The sequence below is a fragment of the Hippopotamus amphibius genome, chromosome 1 (genome assembly GCF_030028045.1).
Source record: "Hippopotamus amphibius kiboko isolate mHipAmp2 chromosome 1, mHipAmp2.hap2, whole genome shotgun sequence".
Taxonomy (NCBI): domain Eukaryota; kingdom Metazoa; phylum Chordata; class Mammalia; order Artiodactyla; family Hippopotamidae; genus Hippopotamus; species Hippopotamus amphibius.
In genome coordinates, this window is record NC_080186.1 from 97,532,164 (window position 1) to 97,553,834 (window position 21,671).

The 21,671-nt window shown below is 41.4% G+C and overlaps 1 protein-coding gene across 1 annotated transcript in view; it reads right to left on the minus strand.

The window, feature by feature from the left end:
• Window positions 1-12,072: 12,072 nt before the first annotated feature.
• LOC130856089 (pepsin B-like) overlaps window positions 12,073-21,671 on the minus strand; it is a 38,111-nt gene continuing 28,512 nt past the window's right edge. The window contains 10 exon segments of the mRNA XM_057740320.1: window positions 12,073-12,232; window positions 12,455-12,546; window positions 13,615-13,692; window positions 13,694-13,763; window positions 15,369-15,456; window positions 15,459-15,490; window positions 16,656-16,827; window positions 17,521-17,667; window positions 18,180-18,297; window positions 19,448-19,604. Of these exon segments, the coding sequence (XP_057596303.1) occupies window positions 12,073-12,232; window positions 12,455-12,546; window positions 13,615-13,692; window positions 13,694-13,763; window positions 15,369-15,456; window positions 15,459-15,490; window positions 16,656-16,827; window positions 17,521-17,667; window positions 18,180-18,297; window positions 19,448-19,604 (1,114 nt within the window).

Here is a 21,671-nt window from a genome sequence, read left to right on the forward strand (position 1 = left end):
GTGAAAAAGTTCTAAAAACACAAGGGATTGAATAGGAGTCAAATACTATCTGGTAATATTGAGATTTGCTTTTTGGTTAAAAAAAGGGCCCAGTACCTATCCCATAGTAGCTTCTTAATAAATACTCAATGATTGAATGAATGGTGTGATTAGAATAGGAATATGAATGTGTCCTGACCTGGATCCCACAATCTCATTCCAGATATCTCCTACTCCCTTGGAGCTGTATTTCCCCCATCCCTACTTGCCTCCTCCTTGCACTTAGGCAATAGAATAAAGTGGCACGTGAAGGAGAGAAAGAAAGAGGAATGGATGGGGTGAAGGAGAGAAAGAAAGAGGAATGGAAATGGAGGAAACATCCATTATGTCAGCAGGGATGGCTCTGGGGCACAGTCATTTCACCTAGGGGAGCCAAAGACATGCAGGAAATGGCTGACTTGCTGAGACACAGCTGCTTAGACCTTGAAATGCAGTTCTTTGTTGCTTTAGCACTTTCTATCAATGCACAGAGGAGTCAGTCTTTTCATTCTGGACCCTGAGCATGTGCAAAAGAGAGAGAAAGCCACAGCCTAACAAAGCAGGGGCTTGATGAGATGGCACACGCCAGGACAAGAGAGAAACGACATAGAAAAATCCAAACAGAGCCTTGTTGTATTGACGTTAAGGGCAGGATCCCTGCTTCCTGATGCTTGATGGAGAGGATTCTCTGAGTTTAGAGGAGAAGAGGGGACTGGGTCTGTGTTACTTACCAGCCCAAAATAGCATCTTCCCCATCTCTGCTGCAGTCCCTGCACAAAGGCCTGGGGTCCCATCTCGCTGTGTAAGATCTGAGCTGAGAGGGACCTCATTATCTCTGTGATGCAGAACAGCAGCACAAGGCATTGTACCAGAATCCGGCCTGCATCCAGCTCCACATTTGTCTCATTTCCAAGATCCCTGGGCAGCCTATTGTGTTGTCAACCCCTCACTTGCTGTGGCCAAGTTCAGAGAACTCATTACACATCAAATCTTCTCAAGAAGATAAAATCCTTTTGTCATGTCTTTGACCATAAGAGGGACAGAGACATTCCACCAGGACTGTAGAGAGTTCTTTCTGTGGTTCCTGTGACTTTTGGGTAGAAAAGAGGAGAGTTATAGTAGAACTAAGAAAGAGGGAAGCCAAGAGCTCCCTGCTTTGGGTTGGCTCTAAATTCTTGGTTTAAGGGTCCTTCACTTCTGTTTAGGTTTCTCGGCCATGACCATGAGCTAGGAAGATGGCCAGGGTCCTAGGGCAGAAGCTCTGCCAGGAATGAAGAATATGTATCTATCAGGAGTTGTGTCTCCACCAGGTGCAGGAACCTGAGGAACCCCAACTGAGGGCTGTGGAACAGAGGGCCCCTGCCAGCAGACCTCTCTTCCTAAAACAAAGGTCTGATCATGTCTCTCTCTTCCTCTAAACCCATTGTGGTTCCCACTGATTAGATAATAAAGTCCAGACTTTTAGCAAGGCCCTGCCCATCTGATCCAACCCACCTGGCAGCCTCATTCCCTGCCATCCTTTCCAGGTACTGTGTGTTCCAGCCAGTTCAGATTCCCCACTGATCTACAATGGCACAAAAATCTTCCAAGTCTCTGTGTTGTTCTTATGCTGTTTTACTGCATGAGATGCCTTTTTACTTTCCCTACCTGATGAGTTCCTACTCACACTTCAAGGCCCAAAGTTAACACAATTTCCTCTGTGATACCTTCTTCTTTCCTGACACTATCAGGCAGAATTCACTGTAACAGCATTTATCTCACTTGTATTATCATTAATTTGGTAGTACAACAGATGTTTACTAAGTACATCTTATCTGCAAGACATCTAAGATCTGGGCATTTAAAGAGAAAAATAACACAGTCTCTTTCCTCTAGGAGATCATAATCTAGTTGTGGAGATACACATGCAAATGGGTAAAATCCAGTGCACTGTGTAGTGTATGCTCAGAGATACAGAGTGCTGTACCTCTTCACAGGGAGTGGGAGTGTAGGCACAGGAAAGGGAGAAAGATGTCAGGGATCAGGGAAACTTTTATTTACACAAACTGAGATTTTGATCAACTTTTATGCATTAGTGATATTTGACCAGAGATGACATAATGAGAAATAGTTAAATAGAAAGAAATGTCTAGAACCTGTTTTAAGTATAATAAATATAACCAAAATATAAACTAGCATCCCACATGGCCACTGTCCGCATGAATTCAATTTTAAAGGCACATTATAGCTGCCAATGATAATTAAAGAGGAATTCCAATCTTTACTTATGTCTCTTGAAGAACATTAAAAATTATAATTTGTAAGCAAAGGCAACATTTCTCAAAATCTCCATCATACGGTCCACTCCAGGGATGTTGCTCTGGAACATCTTCCCCAACAGATCTATATCTTCACTGCCATACTCCATAGTTACTATTCCTTCTCACTTCCTCGTTACTTTGCAGCTCTTTCTATTTAAATACTTTCCTTTATCTTCCTTTCTGGATGTGTTCTCTCTCTCCCTCTTTCCCAGTCCTCCAGTTCTCTACCACAGAAGATATGATAGTTAGGTGGGCAAGATCTTTATTTAGTGTAATGGAGATGGAGGGGTGCTGGTGAAAAGTGAGGGAACAGTCACATATTAATAAATCATGTCCCCATTCCACAGTGATAGTCAAGGCAGAACAGACTTTAACTTGTGGAGTAGTTTCTGTTGGGTGTTATTTTCTAGAATCCAGGAACAGACAGAATTTTCTAGCTCTGGCTTTACCAATACCATCATACATTGCTCTAGCAGGCTGGTTCCTGTTGATGCATTTTAGGTGACTCATGATAACTTGCACTTGGTTGTATTTCAGTATTCAGAACTTTCCAGAAATCATATCTCTAACTCAAGATCTTTGTTCTAAATAGTTGAAGCCAAAGGCCAGAGCATGAATAGAGGTGATGCTGAGGCAGGAACAGTGGCTGACAGGGCAAGGGATGAGGATGGAGGTGAATTGGGGCTAACCTGCAACTCCCTTCCCTTTGACAGAAAGAATCTATTTTTTCCACCAGAGAAATGCAGCAGAAAAGAAAGAAGGAATGGCTCAAGTGCAGACAAAACTCAATTCAATAAAATCATGCATTATGCATGAGTAGAGACCACTCATGAAATGACATAGAAAAATAATAACTACATCCACCACTACCAACACACACACATCTGGATTGATAATGTTTTGCATTTTTCTTTTCAGATATATCCTAATTACATTGGTTGAAGTAGTTTTGAGGTCCCAGAAAAATAATAGTTTTTAATTCCCTGGAGGCAGCATTTCTGCACAGGAAGAACATGCTCCAGATGATTACTGATAACAATGTAATGCAAATTCAGCTAATGGGCTTTACTTCAAACAGGGAAAGTGCTCAAAACTAAAATCCTCTATCGGGGGGAGTGGCCAAAATGGCAAAGTAGAAAGACCCTGAACTCACCTCATCCCATGGGCACACCAAAATTACAATTATTTACAGAGTAACTATTGATGAGAATGACCTGAAAAGTAGTTGAAAATATTTTCCACATTCACCAATATAAAGAAGGAACCACAAAGAGATGGATAGGAGGAGCAGAGATGTGGTATAGTCGAGACTCACACACACATGTAGGTGACCCACAGACAGAAAGATAATCACAGTTGTAGAGATTCTCCCCAAAAAGTGAGGGATTCAAGCCCTACATTGAGCTCCCCAGCCTGCGCATCCTGTACCAGGAAGGCAAGCCCCCAGAATGTCTGGCTTTGAAGGCTGTTGGGGCTTGCCTACAGGAGAATCAGAGGGCTCTAGGAAGCAGAGACTCCACTCTTAAAAGAAACATGCAAAATCTCACACACTGCGAGACCCAGTGCAGAGGCAGTAATTTAAAAGGATTCTGGGGGCTTCCCTGGTGGCACAATGGTTAAGAATTTACCTGCCAATGCAGGGGACATAGGTTCAAACCCTGGTCCCAGCAGATCCCAAATGTCACAGTGCAACTAAGCCCATGTGCCACTACTGAGCCTACACTCTAGAGCCTGTGAGCCACAACTACTGAGCTCACGGGCCACAACTACTGAAGCCCATGCACCTAGAGCCCGTGTTCTGCAATAAGAGAAGCTACCGCAATGAGAAGCCCAAGCACTGCAAAAAAAGAGTAGCCCCCGCTTGCCACAACTAGAGAAAGCCCACACACAGTAATGAAGACTCAATGCAGCCAAAAAATAAAATAAAATAAATTAACTAATTAATTAATTTTATAAATAAATAAATAAATAAATAAAAGGATTCTGGGTCTGAACCACTTGCTGATCTTGGAGAGACTCCTGGAGAGGCAGGAGGGAACTGGGACTCCCTCTGTGGACATAGACACTGGCAGAAGCCTTTTGGGGGAGCTCCTTCTACCATGAGGACACTGGTGCTGGCAAGTGGCATTTTGGAGTCCTTCCTCTAGCCTATTAGTGCTAGGGGCTTACCTGCCCACCAACCAGTGGATGCTAGTCCCAGAATCACCCAGGCTGAGCAGCCAGCCATATGGGGACTCAGCCTCACACAACAGCAGATCAGCACCAGCCCTGGGCTCCCTAGAAAGCTGACCCAGAACCCAGCACTACCCACCAGTGGCTGGCACTAGATCTATGACCCCCAGGTCCTGCAGCCAGCTGCACAAGGACCTGGCTGTAGCTACCAGTAGGCCAGCTTTGGTCCCAGGACCCCCAGCCCTCAGCCAACTCCATCCACCAGCAGCCAGCAGCCTCTACGTGAGGCAGGGCCTGGCAGCCACCCAAGATAGGAACCAGACTTGCCTGCTGGTGCACCCAAAGTAGTCTTCCCTGCCACAATAGAAGAGCCCACTCGGCCCACATAGAGGGCACCCCTAAATCATATAGTTCTGGTGACCAGAGGGCCTCATAGGACATATCCTATATAAGGTCCCTTCTCTATGACCAGAAACACAACTGCAATAAACACAGAGAATTAGGCAAAATTGGGGGACAGAGGAGTATATTACAAACAAAGGAACAAGATGAAACACCAGAAGAAGAACTGAGTGAAGTGAAATAAGCAATCTACCCAATAAAGAGTTCAAAGTAATGATCATAAAGATGCTTAATGAACTCAGGAGAAGAATGGATAAACATAGTGAGAAATTTGAGTTAGAAATTATAAATAAGAACCAAACAGAGCTGAAGAAATAATAACTGAAATAAAAAATACACTAGAAGGGATCAATAATACATTGGATAATACAGAGGAACAGGTCAGCAAACTGGAAAACAGAGTGGTTTCCACCAATTAACAGTTGAACAGAAAAAAAAATTTTTTTGATTAGAGCAGTTTAAGCGACCTCTAAGAGAAGAACAAACATACTAACATTCACATTATAGGCGTCTTAGAAGGAGAAGAAAGAGAAGAGGGGCAGAGAACTTATTTGAAGTGATAATAACTAAAAAGTTCCTTAACTTAGAAAAGGAAACAGACATCCAGGTTGAGAAGCACAGCAATTCCTAAATAAGATCAACACAAAGAAGACCACACCAAGACACACTGTAATTAAAGTGGCAAAAAGTAAGCATAAAGAGATCATATTAAAAGCAGAAAGGGAAAAGCAACTAGTTTTATACACAGGAACTCTCATAACACCATCAGCTGACTTTTCAGCAGAAATTTTGCAGGCCCAAAGGGAGTATCATGATATATTTAGAATGATAAAAGCAAGAAAACAACCAAGAATACTCTGGTAGGCAGGGCTATCACTCAGATTTGAGGGAGAGAGAAAGAGTTTTACAGACAAGCAAAAGCTGAATGAGTTCAGCACCAATAAACTGACTTTACAAGATAAGTTTAAGGGACTATTCTAAGTGGAAAAGAAAAAGCCACAACAAGAAATATAAAAATTATGAAAGGAAAAATCCCATTGGTAAAGGCAAATATACAGTAAAGTTAATAGGTCAACTACTTATAAAGCAAGTAGGAAGGTTAAAAGACAGAAGTAGTAAAATTATCTATATCTGTAATAAGTAGTTAAGAGATACACAAAACAAAAAGATGTAAAATGTAATGCCCAAAATACCTAATGGGTGGTGGAAGGAGTAACATTCAAACTTAAGAGATTATTAACTTAAAATAATTACATACATATATATGATAAATATTACTTATGATATATATATATATATATATATATATATATATATAGTTGGCCAAAAAGTTCATTCCTATTTTCCTGTTAAGATGTTTTATATATATATATATAAAACATATATGTTATATGATATATCTATCTATATTACTTATGGTACCACAACTCAAAATCTGAAAGTCTATAATAGATATACAAACACAAAAAAAGAAAGAAATCCAAACATAACTTAAAGGTAGTTATCAAATCAGAAGGGAAGAGAGCAAAAGAAACAAGAACTATGAAAACAACCCCAAAACAATTAACAAAATGGCAATAAATACATACATATCAATAATTTCTTCAAATGTAAATGGACTAAATGCTCTAATCAAAAGACACAGAGTGACTGAATGGATACAAAAACAAGACCCATATATATGCAGCCTACAAGAGACTCACTTTGGGTCTAAAAATGCATACAAAATGAAAGTGAGGGGATAGAAAAAGATTCCCTGCAAATGGAAATGAAAAGAAAGCTGGAGTAGCAATACTTATATTAGACAAAATAGACTTTAAAATGAAGATGGTAACAAAGAAGAACATTACATAATGATAAGAAGATCAATCCAGGAAGAAGATACAACAATTATAAATATATATGCACCCAACATTAACAAACATAAAGGGAGAAATTGACAGTAACACAATCATAGAAGGGAACTGTAACACCTGACTTACATCAATGGCAAGATCATCCAGACAGATTCAATGAGGAAACACTGACCTTAAGCAACATATTAGATCAGATGAACTTAATAGATACATATATTAGATCAATAGATAGATAGATAGATAGATATTCAATCCAAATGAAACAGAATACACATTCTTTTCAAGTGCACATGAACATTCTCCAAGATAGATCACATACTAGACCGCAAAATAAGTCTTGATAAATTTAAAACTATTGAAATCATATCAAGCATTTTTTCTGACCACAGTGAAATGAAACTAGAAATCACCTGTGAGAAAAAAAATTCATAAAACACAAATTCATAGAAACTAAACAATATGCTACTAAACAACCAATGGGTCACTGAAGAAATCAAAGAGGAAATCAAAAAAATATCTGGAGAACAAATGAAAACGGAAACACAATGATCCTTAATCTACAGGATGCAGCCAAAACATCTCTAAGAGGAAAGTTTATACCAATATAAGCTTACCTTAGGAAACAAGAAAAATCTCAAATATACAACTAACTCTACACCTAAAGTAACTAGAGAAAGAAGAACAAACAAAACCCAAAGTTAATAGAAGGAAATAAATAATAAATATAAACTCAGAAATAAATGAAATAAAGACAAAGATAGAAAAGATCAATAAAGCTAAGAGATGGTTCTTTGAAAAGTTAAACAAAATCTATAAATCTTTAACCAGACTCAACAAGAAAAAAGAGAGAGGAACCAAGTAAAAGAAATCAGAAACAAAAGACAAAGTTTCAAAAAGTTTCCTGACACCACAGGAAAACAACGGATCATAAGAGATTTCTATAAACAATTATATATGAATAAAATGGACAAAACTAGAAAAAATGGATAAATTCCTAGAAACATACAATCTCCCAAAACTGAATCAGAAAGAAATACAAAATATGAACAGATCAATTACCAGTATGAAAATTGAATCAGTAAGAAAAAAAATTTCCAGCAAACAAAAGTCCAAGACCAGTTGGCCTCACAGATGAATTCTTCCAACCATTTAAATAAGAGTTAATGCCTACCCTTCTCAAACTATTTTAAAAATTGAAGATGAAAGAATGCTTCCAAACTCATTCTATGAGGCAAGCATCACCCTGATCCTAAACCAAAGAACCACAAAAAAAGTTACAGGCCAAAATCACTGATGAACATAGATGCAAAAATCCTCAACAAAATATTAGCAAACCAAATCCAACAATAAATTAAAAGAATATCCACTATGACCAAGTAGGATTTATTCCATGGATGCAAGGATGGTTCAGTATTGGCAACTGGGTCAATGTGATATACCACATTGACAAATTGAAGAATAAAGATCATATGTTCATCTCAATAGATGCAGAAAAAGATTTTGAAAAAAATTAAACATCCATTTATGATTAAAAACTCTCAACAAAGTGGGTATAGAGGGAACATGCCTCAACATAATAAAGGCCATTTATGACAAATCTTCAGCCAATATCATACGCAATTGGGAAAAGCTGAAAGTTTTTCCTCTAAAATAAGGAACAAGACAAGGGTGCCCATTCTCACCATTTTAATTCAGCATGGTATTGGAAGTCCTGGCCCCAGCAATCAGATTAGAATAAGAAATAAAAAGAGTCCAAATTGCAAAGGAAAAAATAAAACTGTCCATGTTTACAGATGACATGATATCATATATAGAAAATCCTAGTAATACCATCAAAAAAACTATTGGAACCAGTAAACAAATTCAGTAAAGTAGCAGGATACAAATTTAATATACAGAATCTGTTGTATTTCTATACACTAACTACAAAGTATCAGAAAAAGAAATTAAGAATCAATCCCATTACAACTGCATCAAGAAGAAAAAAATACCCAGGAATAAATCTAATCAAGGAGTTAAGAGATCTGTACTCAGAGAACTGTATGACACTGAAGAAAGAAATCAAAGGCAACACAAACAAATGTAAAGATATACTGAGGTCATGGACTGGAAGAATTAATGTTGTTAAAATGGCCATACTACCCAAGGCTATTTACAGATTCAGTGCAATCCTTATCAAAATACCAATGGCATTTTTCAAAGAACTAGAAAAAATAACTCTAAAATCTGTGTGGAAACACAAAAGACCCCGAATAACCAAAATAATCTTGACAAAGAACAACAAAGCTGAAGGTATTATGCAACCTGATTTCAAACTATACTACAAAGCTACAGTAATCTTTTTGATGGTATTGGCACAAAAACACACTGGTCAAAGGAACAGAATAGAGAGCCCAGAAAGAAAGCCACAATTTCATGGTTAATTAATCTGACAAGGAGGCAAGAATATACAATGGGGAAAGACATGCTCCTCAATTAACGGTATTTGGGAAAAAAAAGACAGCTACATGCAAAGGAATCAAACTGGACTAAATAGTCTCATACCATATACAAAAATAACTCAAAGTGGATTAAAGACTTAATGTAAGACCTGAAACCATATAACTACTAGAAGAAAAAACAAAGGCAATATGATGTTTGACATTGTTCTTAGTAATATTTGTTCAGATATGTCTCCTCAGGCAAGGGAAACAAAAGCAAAAATTAAAAAAAAATAAGAGTACATTAAACTGAAAAGATTCACACAGCAAAGGAAACTATCAACAAAAAAAAGAGGCACCTACTAAATGGGAGAAGATATTTCCAAACCATATATTTGATAAGGGGTTAATATCCAAAATATACAAGGAACTCATACAACTCAACATCAAAAAGCAAACAACTCAATTTTTTTAAAATGGACAGAGGACCTAAATAGACATTTTTCCAAAGAAGATGTACAGATGGTCAACAGACGCATGAAAAGGTGCTCAACATCACTAATCATCATGGAAATGCAAATCAAAACCACAATGAGATATCACTTCGCATCCGTCAGAATGTCTATTAACAAAAAGACAACAAATAACAAGTGCTGGAGAGGATGATGGGAATGTAAATTGGTGCAGCCACTATAGAAAGCAGTATGGGTGTTCCTCAAAAAATTAAAAATAGAACTATCATATGATCCAGCAATTTATCCAAAGAAAACAATAGCACTAATTCAGAAAGATATGTGCATCCCTATGTTTATTGCAACATTATTTACAATAGCCAAGATGTGGAAGCAACCTAAGTATCCACTGACAGATGAATGGATAAAGAAAATATGGTATGTGTGTATATATAAATATGTAATATGGTATATACACATATACCATATATACCTCCCAAAACATGAGGAAGATTAAGAGGTACAAACTTCTTACGATTGAGTCACAGGAATGAAATGTACAGAGTGAGGAATATTATCAACAATAATGTAATATTTTTGTATGGTGACACATGGTAATAGACTTATTGTGGTGATCATTTTGTAATATATACAAATATCAAATCACTATGTGGTGGAACAGAAACTAACATAGTGTTGTAGGGCAATTATACTTCAAAACCAAACACACAGATTGAAAACACTCATAGGAAAAGAGGTCAGATTTGTGGTTACTAGAGGCAACGGGTGGGAGGATGGGGGAATTAGATGAAGGTAGTCAAAAGATACACTTTTAGCTATAAGGTAAATAAGTACCAGGGATGTAACAAACAACATTATAAATATAATTAACACTGCTGTATGTTATATATGAAAGTTGTTACGGAAGTAAATCCTAAGAGTTCTCATCACAAGGAAAAACACTTTTTCTTTTATTTTGTGTCTATATGAGATGATGGGTGTTCACTAAACTTGTTCTGATAATCATTTCATGATGTATGTAAGTCAAATCACTATGCTGTACACCCTAACCTTATACAGTGCTGTATATGAATTATATCTCAACAAAACTGGAAGAAAAAATAAAAATAGATAAGTATAATAACTTTAAAAATTAAAAATAAATTTTAAAGAAGAAAACAAAGAGACCTCCCTGGTGGTGCAGTGGTTGAGAATCTGCCTGCCAATGCAGGGGACACCGGTTTAATCCCTGCTCCAGGAAGATCTCACATGCCATGAAGCAACTAAGCCCATGTGCCACAACTACTGAGCCTGTGGCTCTGGAGCCCGTGAGCCTAGATCCTGTGCTCCTCAACAAGAGAAGCCACCACACTGAGAAGCCCATGCACTGCAATGAAGAGCAGCCCCTGCTCGCCACAACTAGAGAAAGCCCATGCATAGCAACAAAGACCCAAGGCAGCCAAAAACAAAAAACAAAAAACCACAAACAACAACAAAAACAACAAAAAAGAAAACAAGCAATATGCTCCACTTGACTGAAAATTCCTAGAGGGCCAGAGCCATGCCTCATCTATATTTTCATGCCCTGGTATCTTGCACGCAGCCGACTTCATTACATAGCAGTATAATAAGAAATACATCTGGATCTGATTTTAACAGTAACTGTGTGATTGTCACTCAATGCCTCAGTTCCTTCCACTGTAAAATAAGATTGGGGTTTTAAACTCAAATGCTTTAGGCCCCTACAGGTAAAGTAAATACATGAGGCAGCCTGAGAGTACACGTAGGGCATGATGGGGTCGGCAAAAATGCCAGATAGTATTCAAATTCACTAAAACTGTGCTGCTCCCCTCAAAAACAAACAAACATAAAAAGTATTTTCTGATCAGATTTGGCCTTCAGAGCACCTGTTTAAAAAGCTCTCTTGGGTTTCTGTCTTCTGTTCTAAAATTCCTGAGTCATCCATTGCTCTGGTTCACTTTTTTTTCTAAGAATGGAGAGAAAATAACGTTGGGTCAGAGAGTGCTGGGAGGGATGAAAACCTCCACCTAGGGTCTCTCACGTAGAGACCACTGCATCCTTGATGCCCTGCTGCATGCAGCCAGATACCACCTCTCCTGTTCTCTCCCATTGGTTAACAGTTCCCCCCCAAACAGCCATTGCTAAGTTTCAAATTAGGATTAACCACTAAATTGTTTATTGGAAGGAGGCTCAAAGATGTTTGAAGATTTCTGATTTCATTAGTTGCAGGAAGTCCCAGTAGGAAGAAAAACTCTATTGAGCAGAAGGCGGTCGGGATATAAACAATGCTGCCACAGGCCCACAGACACATTAGGATCAAGAAGAAAGACTCCAATGAGCCGAAGGAATCAGGATAGTTTAAAATGCTGCCCTCAGCCACAGAGGCGTTCGGGCAATCACATAGTTCTCGGAGAGCGTGCACATGGCTAGTCTAGGCGGAGAGGGCAAAGCCCACCCGGTTGTTGCCCAAGCCAAAGACAGAGTAATACTCCTTGAGGAAGACATCGCCCAGAATCCACAGGGGCTCCTCGCTGGAGGAGGGCACGTAGGAGGACTCAACCCCCAGCGTGCAGTAGTCATCATTCTGAAGAGACAGACGATATGAGGACATCACCAGTTGCACTGCAAAGGCCTTTCCCCATGGGAACGCCCCCCACCCTATGACACTTGGGGGGTCCCTACTTCTTATTCACCTTCAGCCCTGCCCTTGGTGATTGCCCGTAGCTGCCCAGATGTGAGCTGGATCACAGAACAGCCTTTGGGCCCATCCAAACACACATCCAGGGAGCCTGGGATGAATACGTATGTAGGAGACATAGGCAGAGGGAGGTAGCGGGAACGGGGACCCACTGATGATGACGGTGATGGCAGGCAGGTCCTGCACGGAGTCACAGTCGACCACAAACTGAGAGAGAAGAGGCAACGCTGCAGAGCGCCGGGGCTGGGTGCCCAGACAAAGGGCCCAAGCCCCCCTTTTCCTATGAGACCCTCTTCTCCACCTTCCAGCAGAGGCCGCTTCACAGCATGGGAGGCCAGGCCTGACTCCCAGGCACAACGCTGACTGGCCCTCTTGCTTCTTGACTCCTCTCCCTAAACACACCTCAGCTCTTAGATCTGGGGAGCATGGTTGTGGCCATAAGGAATTAGTCTCTTCCAGAACACAAATTCTAACCTCAGAAAGTACAAATTACAGAGAAAAGGCAAGGGCACACATGTATAGAAGAATACTCATCATGCATTCTCATATCCACATTTGTGTACAGAGTCCATTTACTATACACACGCACTTGTACACAGGGAAAAGCAAATTAGACACGTGTGCCAAGAGGGGTGGATGTGGGGACAGGAGGCTACTCAGAGTAAAACCCAAACGTGCGATAAAAGTGAAGGAAGAGGCAAATGCTAACAACTATGAGAGGAAATGCAAGGCAGAAATAGACACACAGATGTAGAGAACAAATATATGGACACCAAATGGGGAAAGCGGGGAGAGTTAGGGGGGGAGTGAATTGGGAGATTGGGATACCAAATTGTATACTCTAAATATATGCTGTTTATTGTCTGTTTACTGTATCTCAATAAAAGTACTTAAAAAAAAAAAAGTGAAGGAAGAAAGCCAGGTAGAATGGACAAGTGCATTGTGCCCTGACTCTCTCACTCAGTCAAATGACAGTGGCCAGACCAAGCTGAAATGTGCTCCTAGGACCTGCAATGAACTAGTAGCGCCTCTTGACAACCATACAGCCCACACTCACAGTCTGGATGGAGTTGGTATCACTCCCTCCCTTTTCCCTCCCTTGCACTGGAGGTTCATGACTGAAATGCCAAACTGTGTCCCCAACTGTTCTGTCCTTCCAGAGGCTCAGGTCCCCACACAACCCTTCCTCCTCCCTCTCATGCACTCATTGCACTCAGGCTCCTGTGCTGAGACTGCCTAGATGTGCAGAGAAACCCTTGGCTTCTGGCTACTCACATCACCATTCTGGTCCTCCTGGGCTCCTATTGACTGCAGGAAGGAGGTCATGTACTGCTGGGGAACAGCCAGCCAGGAAGGTCCCCATATCCACAATGGCCTGGCAGCCCTGGGAACACCAGCCAGTGGCCTCGTCACTGATGGCAAACCTTAGAGGAACACCAGTACAAAGAGAGTCAGGTGCCTCTGCCACAAACATGAGCCATGTCTTCCCCTCATCACCATGCCCCACCCCCCCGCCCCCAGTCCAGGAGCTCCTACATTCTGCATCCTCCAGGTCACAAGGCCACCCTATGACACATCTGCCCATGCAATGCTGCTGCACCTTTGTGACTATTGGAATACTAGCCTCAGTTTTGGACTGGTGACCTCTCCAGCTCTGACTGGAAGCTCTTGGAAGGCAAGGACTATGTCTTGTCTTCTTTAATCTCCCTGTGTGGGGATTTCCAGTGCTTACCCAGTGATTAGGACATATAAATTGTGATAGGAGCACAGGTAAATACTAATGGATTAAAAGAGAGAGATCACTGTGGACTGGGCCCCCAGGAGAGGTTTTGGAAGCAATAGGAATTAATCCAGGCTCTGAAGTTTGCCTTAAATTCAAATAAGCACAGAGGAGTGGAGGAGGGGAACTACAGGTAATGTAAACCAAAGCAAGAAAGTCATGACAAAGTGCAAACACTTGGTGAAGTCTATGCTTCCTATCAGGAAGTGGTGGAAAGGCTGTATTGATAGGGAGGCCCTCGCTCCTGTATGATCTTGAGTTTAGGTCAAAAGCATTTTATCTTTAATTTGCACATGATGGAAAATTCGTGAGGGCTTTGAGTGTAAAAGTAATACATTCATGATTATGAATTTTGGGGTCTGATATGCTTATGTTCAAATTTTGAAATTTGTGCAATGTGTGACTTTGGATAATTTACTAAACTCTGAGCCCTGATTTCTTTATCTGTAGAATGAAATACAGTGCTGACATCCTTATAGTGTTGTGGAAATTATATGCAACAGTATATGTAAAGTATTTAGCACTGTATCTGGCACGTGGAAAACACTAATGACAGCTATTACTCTTACTGATGATGGAGGTGGTAAAGATCACACTGATGGAATAATGAAGCTTCTACGAGCAAAGACGTGAATTCACAGCACCTGGGAATGACCAACCTGCTGGCATGGCAAAGCTCAGTGACCAGCTCAAAAAGTTCCATCACGAGCTAGACACCAGAGACCTCCCTGGTGGTGCAGTGGTTAAGAATCCGCCTGCCAGTGCAGGGGATATAGGTTCAATCCCTGGTCTGGGGAAGACTCTCACATGCTGTGGAGCAACTAAGCCCATGAGGCACAACTACTGAGCCTGTGCTCTAGAGCCCCCACACCACAACTACTGAGCTCACATGCCGCAACTACTGAAGCCCACGTGCCTAGAGCCTGTGCTATGCAACAAGAGAAACCACCACAATGAGAAATCCATGCACTGCAACAAGGAGTAGCCCCCAATTGCCACAACTAGAGAAAGACCGCATGCAGCAACAAAGACCTAGTGCAGCCTAAATAAATAAATAAACAAATAAATAAATAATTTTTTTTTTAAAAGAACTAGATGTCAGAGTCTACTGAGCTCCAGGACCAGGTCAGCCTGGGGGTTTGGTGATTCTTTAAGAAATCTGTGTCATGAGAGGAACAGGAAATATTGTCACACTGGAGGAACATCCTAGGAGCATCCCTAATCCATAGGAACTGTCTGCTCTACTTACTCCTCGATGTCTATCTGCCAGTACATTTCCCGGGTGACAGGGGTCCAGACGATCTGACCAGAATAGAGCTGGCTGTTCATACCCCCAGGATGAGCCCTCCATCATACTGATAGGTTGGTTGGCTGGGGAGAAAGGTACAAGAGCATGAGTTCCACACATAGTTCCTCTCTGTCCTCCCGCCTTTCCTCTCTCCCTCAGATACAGAGGTACTGCAGAACAAGGGTGTGCTGTCCTGAGTTGGCTCAAGGTACAACAGAGAGGAGAATTCTCAGAGAAACCCCCAAAGTGCAGAGACTTGGAAACACTGACTCCATCATAAAGGAGAGGACAGACACCTGAAAACAAACTATAAAAGTATCCCAGAGAGACCATCCCTGCACAGGGTGAGAATAAGAAGCAACCCTCTGAGAGCACCTGGAATGGGGCCTGACAGAGACCCGCAAGTGTGCCATGATGGGGATGCTCCTATCGTGGTCAGGTTGGTAACTAGATAATGTGAAGAGATCTAGGCCTCTTGTGTTCACTACCTGGGCCTGCCAGTGATCAGAGTAAAACATTTAGATTAGGTACCTTGAGGACCATGTGTTTAGGAATAAAGGATCAGGGAGTAAAATTTGCCATGAAAGTTTGAGGCCAGGTGGAGTAGGAAAAGTACTGGATTCCTGATCAAGACATTTGAGCTTGAGTCTTAGCTCCACACCTACCAGAGACTGACCTGGCTCAACATCAACAACCTGTTTGAGCCTCCATTTCCTCACTGGCAAAATGGGGGCTAAAACAGGATTTTTGAGATGTCATTTGAAGTTACTGCTACAAGAATACTTTGGAAAGCCAGAGGTGTTATTACAGTTATCCCGCCATTTCTGTTCTCTTCACTAGTGGATGCTCATGTGGCTTGTTCAATGGCTCTAGAGTTGTGCAAATCTAACACAGCAATCTCCAGATTTACTGAACACATGTGGAGGGAGCATTATTCATTTCTAAGAAAAGAGTCATCATATGGCTTATGGCCATCATTAAAAATTCTTCCAGTGCATTTATCTTTTTTAGTTTATTTAAAAACTTTATTGCTAACAGATATTACAGCTTATAAGTTTTCCAGTGCATTTAAAGTAAAATTCTCGTCAAAATGTAATCACTATTTTTCAGAAATACATGGATTATATATAGCAAATTATACTCATTGGATCAGGAAACTTTTTTACCTGGCCTCTGTCTGATGTTGAGTTATCCAAAGCCCCCACAGAGCCTCATTTGATGAGCCCTTCCTAAGACAAGGGTTCTTACCGAGAGAAGTAGAAGCTGAAGAGGGGTTCGGTGAGCTGGTCCTGCTGCACCATGTTCTGCATGACTGTTGGGGTGCCCGCCACCACCAAGCTGGGGTAAGCCATTCCCAGAATCCCATCAAAGTACGACTAGTAGAAGGGATCGCTGGGCTCACTCTCACTCAGGCCAACTCCTGGTTATCAGTGACCATGTTCTGAGCCTGGGGTGAGCAGAGAAAAGAGCTTCACAATTCAGGTGGACAAGTCCTTCCCAGACATAGGTGCCCGGGGTCTGGAATCTGGAGCCTCTCCCAGGAGAGGAAGTTGGCTTCTTTCATGCTGAGCTCAAACGTGAGGGTGAGGGTAGAAGGTGAAAGAGCAACAGCATCCCTCAACCATGGATATCCTAGAAAAAAGAGGTAGGTGTTGGGGAAGCAGAGGCTGGTGCTTTCTGCAGTTACAGCCTCCACTTTCATGGACAGTGAAAGAACAGTCACTGGCTTTACACTGAACAATTCACGTGCAAGAAAAACAGAGAACTCTGAGAATAAAACAAAAGGAAATAACAAAATAGTGAAAGGACAAGATATCAAATATCCAAAGTGAAATTGTGTGGAGGAAGGAGGATATTTATTCTATGTGGTTCCAGGGGGCAGAGTTAAGACCAGGAAACAAAGTCGCAAGACATAGCAACCTTAGCATCACATAAAGAGCTTTCTTCAGTCAGGACTGCTATGGAAGCAATTCCCACCTTGGGAGGAAGGTTGAATTAGATGGTCTTTGATATCCTTTCCAACTCTTAGCTTCTGGGAAGGTTGTACCAAATTAGTAATCCCAGATTTTTCTGAAAGCTTAAGGCTCTAAAAACTAGGAGACGAACTACAGACCCTCAGCAGCTATGAGAACCTCACTCACAGTCACAGTGTCATATCCTAGGATCACACTCAGGCTGCCACTCCCATAGGACAGTGTATAGGTTTGCCCATTGAGCCTGAAGGTGAAGGACTGGCTGGAGTTGAACCTATTGTGGTTGGCTGTAGAAAGACAAAATGAAATATTAGTGTCAATCATTAATTTCCGAAATAGAGACAATTTACCCTTGACAACCTGGGATCATCGGGCCAAAGCTGGGTTAGGGCCTCGGCCTCAGCTCCTTTGTACTGTAGACAAACTGTGTTGGCCCCAGAAAAGCCTGTCCCCTTGGATAACATACATTGCCCAAATTCTCTCCAACCCATTATCCCTGAAGGACGGATCTCTTCAAAAACACCAGGAATTCCAGCCCATGGGAGAAAGTTGAGGGAAAGGAACAATGTAAAAAGGGATGGAAACCTCACTCTATTTCTGCTCTCTGTCTCCAGAACTGTCAGCACTTCTGAAATGTAGACCAAGTGTAAGATTTCCCCATGTTCGTAACTTAATCAGGATGAGATAGTGATTATGCACCAAGAACTCTGGACTTGGCATTATATGCCTGCGCTCAGTTTGGATGCTGCCTCTCCCTCTGCTCCCATCCAGGAGGTGGTAGTGATGGTGGTACACTCACAGCAGGCCTGGGTCTGGCAGTAGGTGGAGGGCACCCAGAGGTTGGAGGAGCCCGTGTCAAAGAGGACCAGGAAATTTTGGGGTGGTGTTCCAATGCTGATCTCCCCAAAGTAGAAAGACTGCAGAGAAAAGTTTGTCACCCTCATTAAGCAGCCAAGCCTTGTCCAAAGGATGGGAAAGAAGTTGGCCCACTGGAAGCCATATTTTGCCCAAAGGATTTCCTTAGGGAATAAGAGATTTCTCCCACAAGTTCTCCTTTCCACCTGGAGCCAGATACTCTCAATAGTCCACTTTTGTGTCCCTAATTGCAAATGTTTGACCAGCTGAGACTTAGTCTTGCAAGACAATATCTTTTTCTAAATGTTTTCTACTTTGTAATAAGGTGATACCTTCATGTATTTACCATGCTGTGCCAGAATACCCAAAGATGGAGAAGAATCACTTTTTTCTCTTTTCCCAGTGTCTATCCACTGTCCTGCTTCACATACACACATGTACATTCACTCAAACACACACACACACACACACACACACACACACACACACACATCCCTCCCCTTCCCTTCTAGTGTTAGATACTTCCACCACCATTCTCCTCTTTCCTGGTCACATACTTACAATGGGAACTTGGAAATCTAGAGTGAGAGGTAGCATGGAAAGCAAGAATAGAATTTTACTGACAGTTTTAGTTCTAGGTGAATTTGGGCCAATCATGTCATTTACCTGCCTCTATTTCCTCCATCTATAAAATACGGAAGTTGAAATAGGAGATCCCTAAAGTAGCTTCCAGTCCTGAAACTCAATGCGTGTTAAGGTGCCCTGTAAAGATACTGTAGCCTCAAGAACATTCAAGTAATTGCTCTGGGTATACCTGTGTATCTTTCCAGGGAAGGGAGATATGTATAGTGTCTGGAGCCACTGGAGATTTTGCCTGGTGGACTTGCATGTGTTTTCCTTCTTTCCCCTGCAGCTCATTGCTAGGACATTATTTCAGTCTCTTAATTGACTTGAACATTCCCACATGAATCTCTTAACCACATAGACAGGGCTTTAGAGGGTTGAGCCAGTAATGAGAGGAAAGAAAGAAGGAAAGGGAACTAAAATACTATTAGACAGCACCAACTCCTAACACTTTTAGATACTTTCCATAGGAAGGTGAGACTTAGGTTCAGTAACTAATCCAAAATCAGAGCTAACCAGAGGTATAAATGAGTGTTTAAGAATGGTTATTAGCTGAGGGTCATGGACACCACCTCCCACTTCACTCACATCCAGGTAGTTGGTGAAGGGCTCATAAGCAACAGCATCATTACTGAAACGATACTTGGCAGCTGGATCAACCTTTAGGCGGTTCTTTAGGAATTTCTCCAGTACACCCTGCTGCTCCATCACCTCACGGATAGATTTGCCTTTCCTCAGGATGATTCTGCAGAGGATAGGGTAAAAAAAGGACTAAACTTCACACATCCCTTCAAGGACCTGACCTGGGGTTTCCAAACTTCTTTAGTACTCTACCCAAAAGAGCCTCTTTTAGGAAATGCTCCCAGATTTCAGCAAGTTCTAACCACCACAGTCGCTCAAGCATTTCCAGCATGAAAATACACCACACCATATATTTGGGTTTTGTACTTATATATTTTTCCAGAAACAAAATGTCTGTTTCTTCACAGTTTCCTCCTATAAGCTTGGGGCAGCGATCATACATCCTTCCTTCTTAAGCAACAAAACACCCAACCCACTCTTAAACACACACACACGCTCACACACATTCACACACACTCACACACTCACACACTCACATGCACACACTCACACACGCACACTCACTCACACACACCCCCACACACACACTCACACACATACACACACTCATGCTCTCACACACTCACACACACACACACCCCATCCATTTAAGTCTTGGCCCACAGGAGTTGTTCAGTTCATGGTATCAAGAAACAATCCAACTGCTTTTCCAAGAGACCTGCTGAGGAAGTCCTTTGCTCTTCCCTAGTTTGTCAGGCTCACTCAGGCTGAAATTCACGATGAAGCTAAATCCCAATACACACCTTTCCATGTCCTCTGAGAAGTGTAGACAAACAAAGACCAAGACCAGGATCTTCATGGTGCTGATTTTCCACTGTTCACCAACAGACAGGACACGGTGGCAGACCCAAGGGTTGGGACACACAGATGGAGGTTGGGTCTCTCTCTTATACTCTGATCTCCCTTGTATTTTTCATCTCTAGGCACATGGGCTTTCCTATCTTTGTACCAGCTTGTGCCTCTACACATCCATGGATCCTGTTTGTTTTTCCCTCTGGCAAGTATCAAGGACTTTAATATCCAATTTGTAGCCAATTTAAAAAGCAATTAATGGCTTTGCTGATGGAATTGTGATAACTAATGTAAAATGCATTGGGGACAAAGATCCTGGTACCCTTGTCTACTGGGAAATGGCTGCTGGCAACTTCTGCCAGAACAATGGAACAATTTGCTCTTTGCCTCCAAAGGACTTGTGCTTTTTTGAGATTTGCAGTGTACTCTCTACTTCTTCTGCTTCTTTTCCTCCCTCTTCCTTTGATCAGTCTCACCTATAGCCTTCCATATATGATTTTCATAGTCCATGACACTCTGTACTCTTTTTTATTTTTTTAGTTCATGAATTTATTGAATGCCTACTCTGTGCTCTCCTCGGCACTAAGCTCTGGGAGTACAAAAATAATTAAGAAATTGTCCTTGTATGTAAACATCTGCATTCCTGCTGGAATGACTGACACATATTCAAATTATGAGGCTATGCGGCTTGAATGCTATCACCATAGGCATTCAAATGGATAGCAGATGAATGAGAGTGAAAATAGGAGTATTCGTAAAGCAAGCAGAGAGGAAGTGATAGCTCCTGGTGGGATAAAAAAGGCTTCACAGAAGAGGTAACATTTGAGTGACAGTTTTACAGGAAGCTGGATGAGGAAGCAAGGGAAGTGGAAAAGCCATTGAAAGCAGAAGAAAAGCTTGAGTAATGGCACAAAGAAATTGTGTGATGTTTTCAGAGAACATTGTGACCTACAGTAGTGGCCAGAAGATCGATCTTCAGCATGGTTCCTCACCAGCCAAGACACATCCGAAGGACCTGCACTGGATCTGCACAGTTCTTGTCATGTTAATTGTAGCTCTGAAAATTATTTTCTACTCAAGAAACCATTTGAAATGAAAAAAGACTACAGTGGTAAAATAAAAATACTCTTGAGTCTACAATTATATTAAAGCAGTATGTAGTAAGTACCTTCAGTATTTTAACTATTATTCTATCAAATTATTTATGACATGTCTCATAACTGATTACACCACACCAAAGCACCTTGGGTGGAACTACTGGACTACAGTGCTTGGTACCGATAATAGCATAATTGTAAGGCCTATTGATGCATGTTTATTTAAAACATTGTGTTATTGCCTCTGCTGTTAATAAATGAACAAATGACTACCTGGGGGA